The sequence below is a fragment of the Parasteatoda tepidariorum genome, chromosome 8 (assembly GCF_043381705.1).
Source record: "Parasteatoda tepidariorum isolate YZ-2023 chromosome 8, CAS_Ptep_4.0, whole genome shotgun sequence".
Lineage (NCBI taxonomy): Eukaryota > Metazoa > Arthropoda > Arachnida > Araneae > Theridiidae > Parasteatoda > Parasteatoda tepidariorum.
In genome coordinates this window covers 52770347-52784186 of record NC_092211.1, presented here as the reverse complement: position 1 = coordinate 52784186, position 13840 = coordinate 52770347, and the positions used below count along the sequence as shown (strand labels likewise).

At 29.8% G+C, this 13840-nt stretch overlaps 1 protein-coding gene across 1 annotated transcript in view; it reads left to right on the top strand.

The window, feature by feature from the left end:
- The first annotated feature begins 591 nt into the window (after positions 1-591).
- LOC107442911 (cell adhesion molecule Dscam1) overlaps positions 592-13840 on the top strand; it is a 152774-nt gene continuing 139525 nt past the window's right edge. Inside the window, exon 1 of the mRNA XM_071184002.1 lies at positions 592-1006. Within this exon, the coding sequence (XP_071040103.1) occupies positions 949-1006 (58 nt within the window). The 5' untranslated portion in view covers positions 592-948. The remainder of the gene's footprint in view (positions 1007-13840) is intronic.

Here is a 13840-nt window from a genome sequence, read left to right as displayed (position 1 = left end):
CTTTAAAAGCGTCGCTTCTATTTTAACATTTTTTTCTTAAAAAAAAAACATTTTCAATTAATTAAGTTCAATGCATTAACTACAAACTCTACCTTAAATATTAAATGTTAACTCACACTAGTGTTCAAATGTTAAGCATAACTTTGCATGTTTTTCCGCAGTAAAAATATGTGTAAATTTTTAAACAACGAGGAGGTTACATTTTCCAGAAAATTAGTTCAATGGTGAATCCTGATATTGACACTCAGAACCATGAAAATAATGCAAGTTCGGAATAAGCTTAATATAGCATTAAATTGCACCATTTTTCCTTTCAACTTAAGGCTTAGTGTCGTGTTTAAGAAGCACAAAAATCTGGTTCAATTTGTTACAATATTTTAAATACAGTGAACTTGAACGAAAATTAAAATTTCAATAAGATTCAAAGCTTCATAAGTTTTTTTAAAAGAAAAAAACTGTGTTTCCTGTTTTTATTATATTCTTTCTATCTTCTTAGTCAGAACTTCTTCGTGGACAGATAATTGAGAAATACTTACAACTCCCAGCGCCCTCTGCTTTTTCAAAATAACGATTTCAACTTCCGAAACAGTTAATAGCATTTCTCCTATCGCATCTGAAAGAAGGTAAACTAACTTTCTCCTCCAGGTTTCGATGTTTCGGGGTAAAACTTCACCACTCAAATAAAAATGTCTTATTTATGATGCCAATCAAAAAGCAGGAACATGTGTCATTTTTAATTTAAATTTATGAAATGGATACAATTTGCTAACATAACTGTACAAAAATTTCTTATTACTATAGTACTTGTAAAAGAAAAAAATATTTAAATTCCTATAATCTTACGTAGTTAAAAAAATATTTTGCAAAGAAAAATATTTACGGTGTATTCCATTGTTTATAATATTTTTGATTGAAGTAAAACTGAAAAATTAAAAAAAGGCTTGGAAGATGAATTTAATTAATTCAAGTTATTCCTACCTATTATTTCTGTCATTGATCTTTTATGGTAAGTTGTTTTTCAATATTTTAATTTTCAATTCTAAATTGTTTAAGCAAATAAAAAGAATGAATGGTTTAGTGTTACTTTGATTAAAAAACAAATTCGTTTTCGAATAGTTACATGAAATTCAAAAATCGTCTAACTTACTTTCCCCTTTGACGCAGAATTTTCATTTAGCAAATTTATAACTTTCTTTTCATTATTTTGTATTAATTTATGTCAAAATAAATGAAAAGTATTATATTTAGCATTTTAATGACCTATGTTTATAAAATACAGAAAGATACACCAGTGTCTTTTTCTGCGTTAGAGGAAAAATATTCTAAACACTACTCACTTCCAAACAATAATCTTTCAAATTTATGTGCTTTTATTTAGATTTAATGCAAGAAGTTATTCATCTTTGAAATTAATTTAATTTTAAAAACGAATTAATAAGTCATAAATTTTTAATATGAATAAATAAACAAACTACATATTTTGAATTTCTTGTTTTAGTACAATTTGTTAAAAAACAAAAAAAAAATATTTTTTGCATGCAATTAGATAGTAAGAAAAAATATATATAAAAGGTACACTGGTGACCCAGTTACGTCAAAAGGTTACATAAATAAACTTATAAATAATTCAAAAATAAACTTTTAAGGTAGTTGCAATTTAAAATCTATTTAAAAAGTTTTTGACGTAGTAAACAAGTATAATATTATGTAGGGGATTCATTGTTTCTTCGATTAAATAAGCAATCATATTACAGTAAATTTCATCAGAAAAACAGTAAATTTCATTATCAGTGATGAATTATAACGGCATCAGAACATCTGTATGCCATTAGTTATTATTAATCTTTTACTTTGTTTCCTGGTTTGTTGTTATTTAGCCTTAGCTCAGAAAATAATGATTGTTTGATGCCTTAAATTAATTAAATATTATTTCTTATTTATTGTTAGTATTAATTTTTGAAATATTTAAAATTTAAAAAAAATAATTTTTTTTATAATAAGACATTGTATAATATTGATTTAATATAAATTACAAATGAATTTAAATTAATTAAAGCATTGAATTATTTAAATATTATTTCTCATTTACTGCTTACGTTGATTTTTGTAATATTTGTTATTTAAATTTTTTTCATTATTTCAGAATAAAACATTGTTTAATAATGCATCATAATTATAAATGAATTTAAATTAATTACAGCCGTTAATTAATTAAATATTATTTCTTATTTATTGCTTACGTTGATTTTTGTAATACATGAAATTTAAAATTTTTTTCATTACTTCAAAATAAAACAATATATAGTATTGCATCATATAAATGCAAATGAATTTAAATTAATAAAATATAGATTATTGTCAGTTGAAAAACAATTTAATTTTTGTTATTTTTATCTTCCTGTATGGAAAAAATAGCGCGTAATTTTTTTCTGCTTTCGCAGAATCTTTAAAAAGTAAAAACAAAACCTCTAAGTTTGCTATATTTTCAAGGATTTTTTTACTATAAAAATCGTATGTGAATTTCTTCTATGATGTTTTAGTACGCGAAGAAACAAATTCTGGAAAATAATCTTATTCTGGAAAATTACTGTAATTTAATTTCTAGAACATTCCAAGTTTTGGAAAATTACTTTATGGTAATAACATTTCTGATAAAAACAAAATCATGATTCAGGTTCATAAAACGAAAATATACAGTATTTAATCCTCTCATTTGGTAATTTCCCCGTTTATATGGTAACTGTTTGCAGAAAATTCTGGAATGTTGGCAGGAAATTTTTCAATTACAATAAGTTTAAAAAAATGTTCGTTATTTTATTAATAAAAGTGACTCTTTCAACGTGACGAATTTTATCTCTCCTGCTATATTTATGTTGACTGCAGAGTAATTCACTTGTTACTTTTGATTACAAATTTCCCAGTTAATAATTTGTCAAACTAGTTTTAAAATGTGAAGCGAAGATGGTGTTGCGTGCGATCGCCAATACTCCAACACACATTCTCAATCTTTTTTAAGCAGTAAAATAAGAGAGAGATAAGAAAAATTGCTACTTAAAGCAGCTGTTTTTCGAAGATCTGTCGCCAAGGAAAAAAAAGTCATAGCTTAAGTGTTTTACGCTTAAAATATTTAAGATTTTAAATTATATGTATAATATCCTGCCGTAAAAATATTATATAGGCTTTAGAACAGACAAATAACATAAATAGTTTAAAAATTGTTACGCTTTTTTTAAAATCGCCAATTTAGGGACATTTTTCCAGCAAGTAACAAATTATCTATATCACTACTATTATTCTCAGTTTTTGAAATTTTTTATAAGACCAGGTAATGCAGCATTATAGAAAGTTTCTAAATATTACATATTTACACCACAGATGCTTTCCCCTTTCCCAAAACAGTGGCTTTTCTCCATATTGTCGTTTTGCGCCATTTTCAAAATAAGAGCAGATAGTGCTGGTTTTTTATAGGCTTAACTTGACCAAGCAGTGATGAGTAACAGTCATGAGTAACAGCAATTATAAAAATAGCATACTATTTTCAAAATGGCATCATTTCATTATTACGACGGAGTCTTCGAAAAACAGCCTTAATCTCTATTCTCTGAATTTTGATGTAACCTAAATTACATTGCCTCATCTCTTGCTTGTTTCACTTGCAAACCCCGGTCTTCTTTTTTCACAGTTCGTCTTGTACAGCCTCGCAATTTTAGCTCGCTTATGCTATACATTATTTCATGGAATAACTAGGTATTTCATGAAGTTATTAGTCAAGTCAGTTAACGTATATAAAATTATTGAATTCTATGATTTAACTAGGTATTCTATAGATTAACGATTGCTTGATCACTAAAGCATGAAAAACGGCACTTGACAAGTTCTTTGAACTGGTTCTAGCTGCTTTTAGTCAATTTTGAACGGCGTATAGCCGCTATGCAATGACGTAAGTGTACGTTTCATTTCGTGGTTTTCAGACATAAAATTTAGACTGTGTATTTTTAATACTGAATTTACATATTTAAATTAAATTACCGACTGTGTATACATTTATATAAAATTATGATATCCATTTTTCCTTATTATTTATCAATTAATCATCAGCAATAAGTATAAAAGGTATTTTTCGAGAGAGTGCTTAGCTATTTATGATCAAATAATTAATAAAATAACTTTAAAATTGTTTATATTTCACTTTAATGATTTATCATAAGTTATTGCGTAGAATAATTAGTTATTTCATAGAAAAACTAGTTAATTCATAGAATAACTAGTTATTTTATAGGATAACTAGGTGAAGTATGAAAGTTTTTATCCATTATATATTTTAACTGACTTATATAGTTTTTTTTTGCGAAATATCAAGTTATTCTACGAAATAATCGAAATATATGCTTTAATGTTAACATCTATACTACTATAAATTTCTGAATTTGAAGACACATCATTATTAAATCATTTATTCTAACATAAACTCGAAAAATATATTGAACACGAAGATGAAGATAGGAAATTAAAAGCATACATCATATAGAAATAAAGGTAACATACCAGGATTAAAACTAAATCATTGAACAACTAATATTTGTTGATGTCAGTTGGTTCTGATGCTTGCAGTTTCATTGAAATAAACTCTGTTTTCCTTAGAACAAATAAGTAATCATCATTGAAGCATTATAGCTCTAAAGATTTATATATTTTGCATAAATTATAGAACGCAAATAAACAAAAGTATATAGCAGTTTGTTTGCGTAGATGAACTGTTAAAAATTTAACCTTTAATTTCTATTCAATTTATTCCTCAAATTACTTTAGCAACTATATGAACACACCTTTATTTAACAACAAAGTAAATACGAAATTTCTATTTAATGGGAATTTTATTTCAAAAATAAAAACACGCTACTCAATTTTATCAAACAGCGTAACTCTAAACAAAATATTTAAGATTAATCTTTAATAAGTGCTTTATGAAATATAATATCATTAATAATCTGCTTACTGAAGAATTCATAAAGCTTATGAAATTTGGGTTTTAAAGAAAGGAACTTTGTGTTGTTAATGTGTTAAATTATGTATAATAAGATTGCAAGTAGTAGGAAATCCCTTGGTAAAATTCGATTGAGTCTTTGTATATCTAATACATGCTGCTAAATTTATCCTGAGTAGGTAAAACGACTTCAGTAATACTTTTAAAATAATCACACGTTACTTGAGGTGAATTTTAACTAGTTTCTTTTAAATTCCACATCCTTGCTTGTTGAGTCTATAAATGTGAAGTAGTTTCCAAATTTAAAAAAAAAGATCTTTCAGTAATCGGGAATTTATAAACTGCATTTTAATTAAATATTTATAAGTTAATATTGGGCTGCATTATCATTGTTGAGCTGTATTGCTTAATTTTGGCTCCGTTGATGCGGCTTGTGCCACTGAGAAGGATTAAAGGTCTTTAATTGGTTACTTGCAAACTTGAGAAGAAGGAGACTACTGAAATCGGCTGATTGCATATAAATGAAATGGCGTGTTAACGTTGCAGCTTTTAGGCTCGGTTTATTTACACACTGAATCTATTTTTCATGTTATATATAACTGAAATCCTGCAAGTAACGTCACGTGTTAGTGTCGAATCTTCATGGATTTTAAATATCGAGGAATAAACAAAGATCAGTAGTCAAAAATCACGCAAAGTCGACAACCTATGCGTGGCGTCACTTGCTGGTACCTCATTCGGATGCCACTATAGTATACAAAATTAACACAAAATAATATGCAATTTGTTTTCCAAAGCAGTGGAATATGGCAAAGATATTTGTCCCCAATTGGATAGCTCCCCACTGTGATAATAAGCTTAACTACTAGTAAGGTAATGAGTTTCCTTTCCGTTTTCCTTTAAAAAAGTTTATACTAAATTTTTACCTTCTTTTTTAAACCTTCTGATCATTTTATTTGATTCCTTTCTATGAAATTATTGAATGATTTTCTTTAAGAATGCCGAGTGTTATTTAAGACAAAGTACATTTTTTTCTGAGACTCTTCAGTAATTTTTTGTTTTACTTAACTATTTTATTTTTTTTTCTTATTTGTTTTTATTCTTAATGCGTATTTCATTTAAACTTTAAACTAATAATAATAAAATAAATAAGAATAAGCTTATTGCTTACAGTTTGCTTTCCAATAAATTATAAATATACACTTTTTTCTGTTCTCCATTTATAGTAAAATTCATCATATAGCAGAAATAAATTGAAAAAAACAACGAGAATAAATGAACATGAACATACATACTTGAATGTTTACTTTTTAAATATACAGCATCAACTAAAGGTTTCGCGTTTAGGTTAACACGATTTTATGCTGTGAATGTGTTTCTGCGACATCCTAATGGAGTTTTATTAGTTGCTAGTACGTAGTCATTAAAAATATTTTAACGTTTATGTTGCTTTCAGCCTCAGTAGTTAAATTGCATAAGATTTTTCGAGAATGCTAGTTTTATTTATTATCCACTGCTAGAATCCATGTTTTTTAGTGTCAGATGGTAATTTTATCTCAAACTTTAAAATATTATCATTTCTATGTCAACACAGAAACCACAGATGAGAAGGTATAATTTTTTAAAACTGCTTTATTTGACCAGCTTTCAAGGCCTGTTGGGATTTAATTTTCATTATTCTTAAATTAATAAATAGATTTTTCAAACGTTTAAAAAGCAGACATTTTGCTTCCGTTGAAATTAAATCGAAAAGAATTATATTTATATAGAAATAATTCATGTAATTCCTAAATTTTGATTAAAAATGGTTTATTGTTGCAAAAATAAAGAACCTGTTTCAAATACATAAGCAATTTTTAAATGCAACCTTAAGTAAATAAATAAAATTTTATTACGAGGCATTTTGCAGAATTGTTTTCAAAATTGGATTAAAAATCATTAAAAGATTATTCTAAGATAATGGCAAATGAATATTTTGCTGGTTGGTTGGATGACGTGTAATGGACATGGAAAATACATCAATAATAAATCAATAAGACACTAAGTAGGACCGAAGGTCCTATATACTGCTTCAGCTATATGAAGGTAAATGTCCGAATAAACGTTTTCTTGTGGACAGTCACTAATCTGTTGTAAGATGGTGAAAATGGCTGGACAGAAGAAAAGATGTTCAGACGACAGTTTTGATTCACTCCAATAAAACTACTTAGTGATTTATTAAAGTAAATTATTTAAAGAGAGTATAAGTTAAAATTCATGTGCATAATTAGACAACCGCAGTAGCAAATAAATATATAAAAAGTTTCTTTTTTTTCTTCTTCCAGACGTGGACACGTACCTAGGTTTTCAAAACCCTTAACCGTATAGTCCACGTCTGGCCGACAGTCTAGCGCGCACGATATACAGCACATAAGCAAACAATTATAAAATTCATAACTACACCACAAATACAAAGCACAATTGCGTTATGCAGATGACAATAATGCGTATTACATTAGTTAATTAAAAAAAATAAATAAATAAAAAAAATGAAACAACAAATGAAGCAAGAACAATAGTGAGTACACCAGTACATATACGTGAACAGCAAACAGCAAATGGATATGAAAAACAGCATATGTAGTTGTTAACAAGAAGAAACGTATCTCTCTGCACTGATGCACCACAGATCTCTGTTGCACTGATGAAGGTTGCCCTTTGAGCATCCGAAACAGCTGTCTGCTTTTAATAATATTTTTGTGCTCTTTAACGTTGTCTACCTTAGTATCTTCTTCTACTACCTTCGTATTTTAGCACAAAGGTCGCCCACTTGTGTATTTAAGAAGAAACGTATTTTTTCTTTTTTAAAATTTTCGTTGAGTCAAATTATGAAGAATAATAAAAAAAGAGAAAAGAAAATTTAAAAGTTTTTCAAAAGTCTAAAAAGTTATGAAAAAAAGCTTTCTTTTTTTTTTTTTTTTTAAAAAAAAAAAGTTTTTTAAGGTTTCATGAAGATCAAAATTTTGTAGGAAAACATTTATAATGTAAATGTATCTAGCTGTCGATGAATTTCATTCTTAGCGAATGGAGTATTTGTTGGTATGTCGGACAGTCTGAGACGAAGGCTGAATGATCAGGGCTGTAGTTGGTACCTTTGTACGTGTTCGAGTGTCAACAGTTAATGCAATAGCACTCATCGCAATTGCATTCATGGGTGTGATGATTTCCGCCGCATTTTGCACAGGTTGCAGAATCAGCCATGCACTGGTTCGTATGGTGATCCAGGAACCACTGGCACCGTCTGAGAACTATGCGTTTCCTGATGATACACTTGTTAAGACCAATGAAGATATTTTTCATTTTCAGAAGATGGGTAGCTAGTCTATGCGATACATTTACTACGATGTGTTTTTTGTCCGTGCATTTTTTGTGTGGAATGGATTTAAGATACTTTATAACGTTGTCGTCGTTCGATGAGTAGCTGTTCTGCTTTAGTATGGTAGCTATATCTACCCCTTCAAATTGAGCTGGAGCATTTAGAATTATGAGTGATGTAAGTCTTTGAACTTTATCTCGAAAATCAATTTTGTTTTGAATGGATGATGTCAATTTATCCTTATCCTTTTGGTTATGGAATTTGATTTCAATGAGGTTTCTATTTTTGAATACTTTTTTGACCACTGGTTTAACTATTGAGGTATTTATTATTTGTAGGATATTTTCTGGATTCTTATTCTTGTCTGTTCTGATGATTATTGGAGCAGGTGGACGAGGGTTACTGACTACTTCACTGTACGATGGTTGTTTATCGGTGTTTTTTAGATCCTTAATCTGTATTGTGAGATCTTTAATCTGGTCTTCAATTAATTTTAGTTGGTTGGATTGTTGAGTTTCAAATCGGTCTGATTGATTGGAGAGTCTTTTAATTTCTGCAATAGCCTCTTTGCATTCGTTAAATTCTTTTGTATTGTGTTGACCCCGACCGTTCAGATATCTATCAAGATGCTTCACTAGTATCAGTAAATACTTGTCAATTTCAAAAGAGGAATCAAGTACAGGCCAATACAGGGAAGGCGTTGATTTCCGCTTGGACTTTTGATGATGAAGCAGGAGGATTGTGTTCAACTGAGCTATTTTTAATGCTGTTTATACCATAAAAGGAAGTTGAGATTATAGAATCAGTGTTTGATAGGGAACTACGACTATGCGATATGTTCGATAAATTATGCGGTGATGTTTGTGGAGGCTCTCTAGAGACCGGAAGATTTATCCGGGCAGAGCGTCTAATAGGTGAATCAGTGGTTCTTTTCGATGATGAAAAGGGACAAATTTCCTTCGGTTTGTGACGACTACGAGATCTACCTCGAGATGGCATGGTGTGATCGAGTATGCGCTGCTGAGTATTTCTCACGGTCATGATAATTCTACTGTTCGAATTCATCGTGTGGGATACGACAGTCTTCAAAGGTTACAAAGAAAATGTAGTAAGGGAAAATTTTAACAATAGAAAAATTGGCGACTGTGAGTCTCTTCCGAGCCGCCAATAGGCCCCGTGAAAATGATAAATTATCAAATGATTGCTGATGCCACCATCAGTTGAAAGGAAAAGATTGTTTGAATTAAATTCCAAGCAGCGGATATTAATTAGAACAATCCGAACTAAAAATAAGAAAGCTTGTAAGTGCCCTAACCTATGTGGGAGAAGAAATTGTTATAAACAGATCATAGTTGATGTTGGAATTGTTTGGTAGCCTCAAAACGATTTCAAAACGGTAATTGAAGTGAAAATTTGAAGTGTCCCCACCCTTTGAGGGAAAAGTAATCTTAAAGATTTTTGATGATTAAAACCTCCAATTCCAATGATAGGAACAATGTGGTGATGATAATGGATTTGAAGATCCAAATCCATTAGACTGATATTTGTTAGTAACCTCAACGTATATAGGAGAAAAAATCGTGTTGATTTTCGGAAGATAGTTAGCTAAAACACGGGATAGGTTTAAAAAATGTTGAAAGTCTATAAAAACAGAATAAATTAAATTTGCCCCAACCTATGTGGGAAAAGAAAAAGTAATTAGTTTATTGGTAAAAAATTAAAGTCCTGAAAAACTAACATAACACAGTAAAAATAGACTTAAATGTAAAATTTTGCTGCGTCCGCAACCTAAGAGGGAATTTTTTTTTTTGAAGGAATTTTCATGATGGGCATAAAATTGTATGTGAAGTTGATCTGCTGTGATAAAACAGACATAAGGTTAAAATTTTGTACGATCCTCAACCTATGTGGGAGACCAAGACTTGTCTAAAAGTTGGCGATGAGTTGTGGAAGGTGTTGGTGATAGAAAGTAACAGCTGGAAGCATTGTATAGGAGAAATTAACAAATGACCCCAACGTATGTGGGGTAAAAAGAATGAAAAGCAGGTTTATGAGCAACTGATGGTGACAATCAGACAAAATCTAAACTGTAAGTACTGAAATTTATGCTAGAAAGAGAAATTCAATACAGTGGTACTTTAGAAAATTAACCCCAACCAGTGTGGGAAAATACCAATTTATTTTGAGCTTGAGTTGTGTAAAGTATACAGAAAATAAGATGACTATAAGATTAAACTAATAAATGCAAATCCTTATTATTATGGCATGAATATACATTATAAATGAAATAGTCTAAAATTGACTGGCACTTGGCCAGGGATAGTCAATTAGAAAAATTTTAATTTCTAGTGATAATATAGGCAGTCGCTATGTTAACACAAGTAAATTCAAGCTATATGATTTGACCAGCTATTGTTCTGTTGGAAAGATAAATTAACGTAACCAATAAGTAAAGAGCTACAGTGATTAAGATAATTAAAGGCCCTAAGCTATGTGGATATAAGCACCTTAATATTTTACAAACGTATGTGGAAACTGGAACAGGGAGAGCTTACATATGAACAAATATTAAAGATCAAGCAAGTAACGCTAAGCAAAATAAAGGTAAAAAACCCTAAGATATGTGGATTAATTAAAGATAACATTGTTCTAAGCTAAGTAGAAAAGATTAAAAAAACGGAGACACTGTAAATAAACATTTTAATAACAAACATGTATGAAATTATATATAAGAAATAATAAAGCCCTAACATGTGTAAAATAAGTAGAAAAAGCATTGAATGAACCTATGTGGAACCAAAAACAATATTAAATGAGATTGTAAACACTGACTTCGATATTGATATATGTCAACATTGAACTATGAAGAAAAGTAACGATTAGAAAAAATAATATTTAAGAAAAGATTGGTCAGGCGTGATGAGAAGAACTTAACTGTATTTTTCTTCATATGGTTTGTTTTGATTTTGTTATGGAGAATAGAACATCATCTACAATGGGAAAGTGAAATTACTTTAAAAATTTATATAAAATCACAGGGTGGGAATAAAATTGAAAGAAAGATATCGCTCATTCGCGAACATTTGGGAGAAATATATATTAAAACATTTGGATAAAAATATTAACGAAAAAATATTAATTTTAGTGTACAAAGTCAGCGTTTACGAAGTGACTATGTTTAACATAGCGAAAGCCTATACCCAAGTTAAGACATATTTTAGAATGATAACTATAGAAAAAGTACCAGACCGCCGGGAAATAAAAATTATATGAATTTAGTAAGGTAATCGCATGGGCAATTGCAAAGAGATGTATTAAATTAGAATTGAAAAGGAAAAAGTATAAATTTGAAAAGTCAAAGTTTGCGATAGATTCCACTTGCAGTGGATGACATGTTAAAATGGCGATCTGGTACTCTAAGCCTAGATCAATGGAACATCGGATTTCAAACACTCAAATAAGGAAAAATAGGCCTCCCAGAGGCCGGAAAAGACTCACCAGAGATGCCTTGTTGGATTACATACTGGAATTAATTAACTTTGGGGTGGAAAAATGAATGTTTAATTCTTTTAGAAGAGATTATTTGGGACTCCAATGAAGATGTTGTTACAGAGTTGGGGATCTAGATCAGTTCTATATAAAAAGTTCTATGAGTTATATACAGACCAATACAATGCTATCCGGAATTCGAGAGTATTATGCTGGCCAACAACGAGGACACTGGACCATTATTAGCCAGTCTAATTTAAATTTATGGCTCTCAATAAAATTATGTAAATGTAATTTTTGATATTTTTTTAAAATTGGAAAAATTAAAGAAAAGTTTAACTTTCTAAAATGGCGTTTGAAATATAGCTAAATGTTTACATTGTTGGTGGTTATTAAAACTGTGATTTTATTTTATTTTATAACTGTCATTGAACAGCCGATCCAATTTTGGGTTAAGGCCTACTAATGTTCAACTTCGTAGTCTTATAGATTTAAACCCAATCTAGAAGACAAGGGAAGTCATGGATCAAGTATTGAGATAAATTTTGCATTCATGGAGAACATATTGATGGAACTAACCAGCATTTGAGTTATATAGAGAGGGAAACCCTGAAATCCTCCCACGGTTAGCAAGAGAACTTTGACCCATGATCCGTCTACTACTCAGGATATTTTTACGTCAACAATGTGGTTGGTGCAAGGCGGATGCGGAATTCATATCGATTAGCCATCGCTGGGTTTCGAACCCGGTTTACCTCAGTGGAAGGTGAACGGTCTATCTTCTGAGCCTCCAAGGCTCAAAACTGTTATTTTAACAGAACTTAATGAAATATGCTGCGACTGCTTTGGGATAAATTATACTTTCGGATTTTTTTCTCCTTTTCTTAAAAACATATCATAAATCGATTGAGGTGAATAGAAGGGAAATGAAACCGACAAAAGATAAAAATGGTTAAAAATTTTACTAAATGAAAATAAAAACAGACAGGTAATTTTCAAACCCTAGACTGTACGCAGGCCAACATAATTAATCTAGGGCACTACGTTTCTTAGAGTGTACACAGAGTTTAAAATTTATGTACTAAGAGCAGAATACCGAAATATAAGGATTCAGTATATAAGGAAAACCGAATATAAGGAAAACTGAATTATAAGGATTAAGTTTCTTAAAAGCGCAAATCCTGTCCATATTAAGAGGAAAATTAGCATAATAAGTGAGAGATTTGGGTACATACGTAATTATTCACAAAAGTCACAGATAATAAAATTATTCTCAAACTATTAGATGACATCTCTGCATTATATGCTTGGCTATATAGACACCTCTTTTTGTTCCTTAATGTCATTTAAACAGACGTAAGTCTTTCCACACAGCACTGATTTAATGTTACACTTTACTTACTTCCATACTGCATTGATATAGAAATCAAATTTTATTTAGTAATTTTCTTGTGTGAAAAGGTGTATTTTAGGATATCATCGCTTGCGTACACTAACTTGTTTTCCATGTTGGAAATTTAAGCACTTGGTCATTCTTTTACAGTAAGTTCAAAAGAGCTGGAAAAAAATGAGTGACCGTAATTAGATATTATTTTTTATTTTTTTGATCCAGTGGAGATATTTTAAAAAAGCGAAATGAAATAATCACATATTTTGTACACAAACCCGACTTTTTTCAGTTTCATCAAAAAACATTGGAATCCTTTTTCAAAATCAAAAAAGTCATCCGATAGTTTGAGGCTATATTCTTAACTTCTTGCGGATAGACAGGACACAGCAATGTCTGCCTCAGTACTATCGAAACTTCTTTGGGTTAGATTGTGCTTTCCTTTACATATTTTTATTTAATTTTTTTTTATCCTGAAGGCAAGAAGCTCTTCTTCACCCAAAATCAATATTAAACATATATCACTATACATAACATTGTGTTAACACGCGATTACTGACAAACACTTAAAATCACTCTTTGATTCTTACCAGATTTTATCCCCGCAGATTAGCCGCTAGATTTA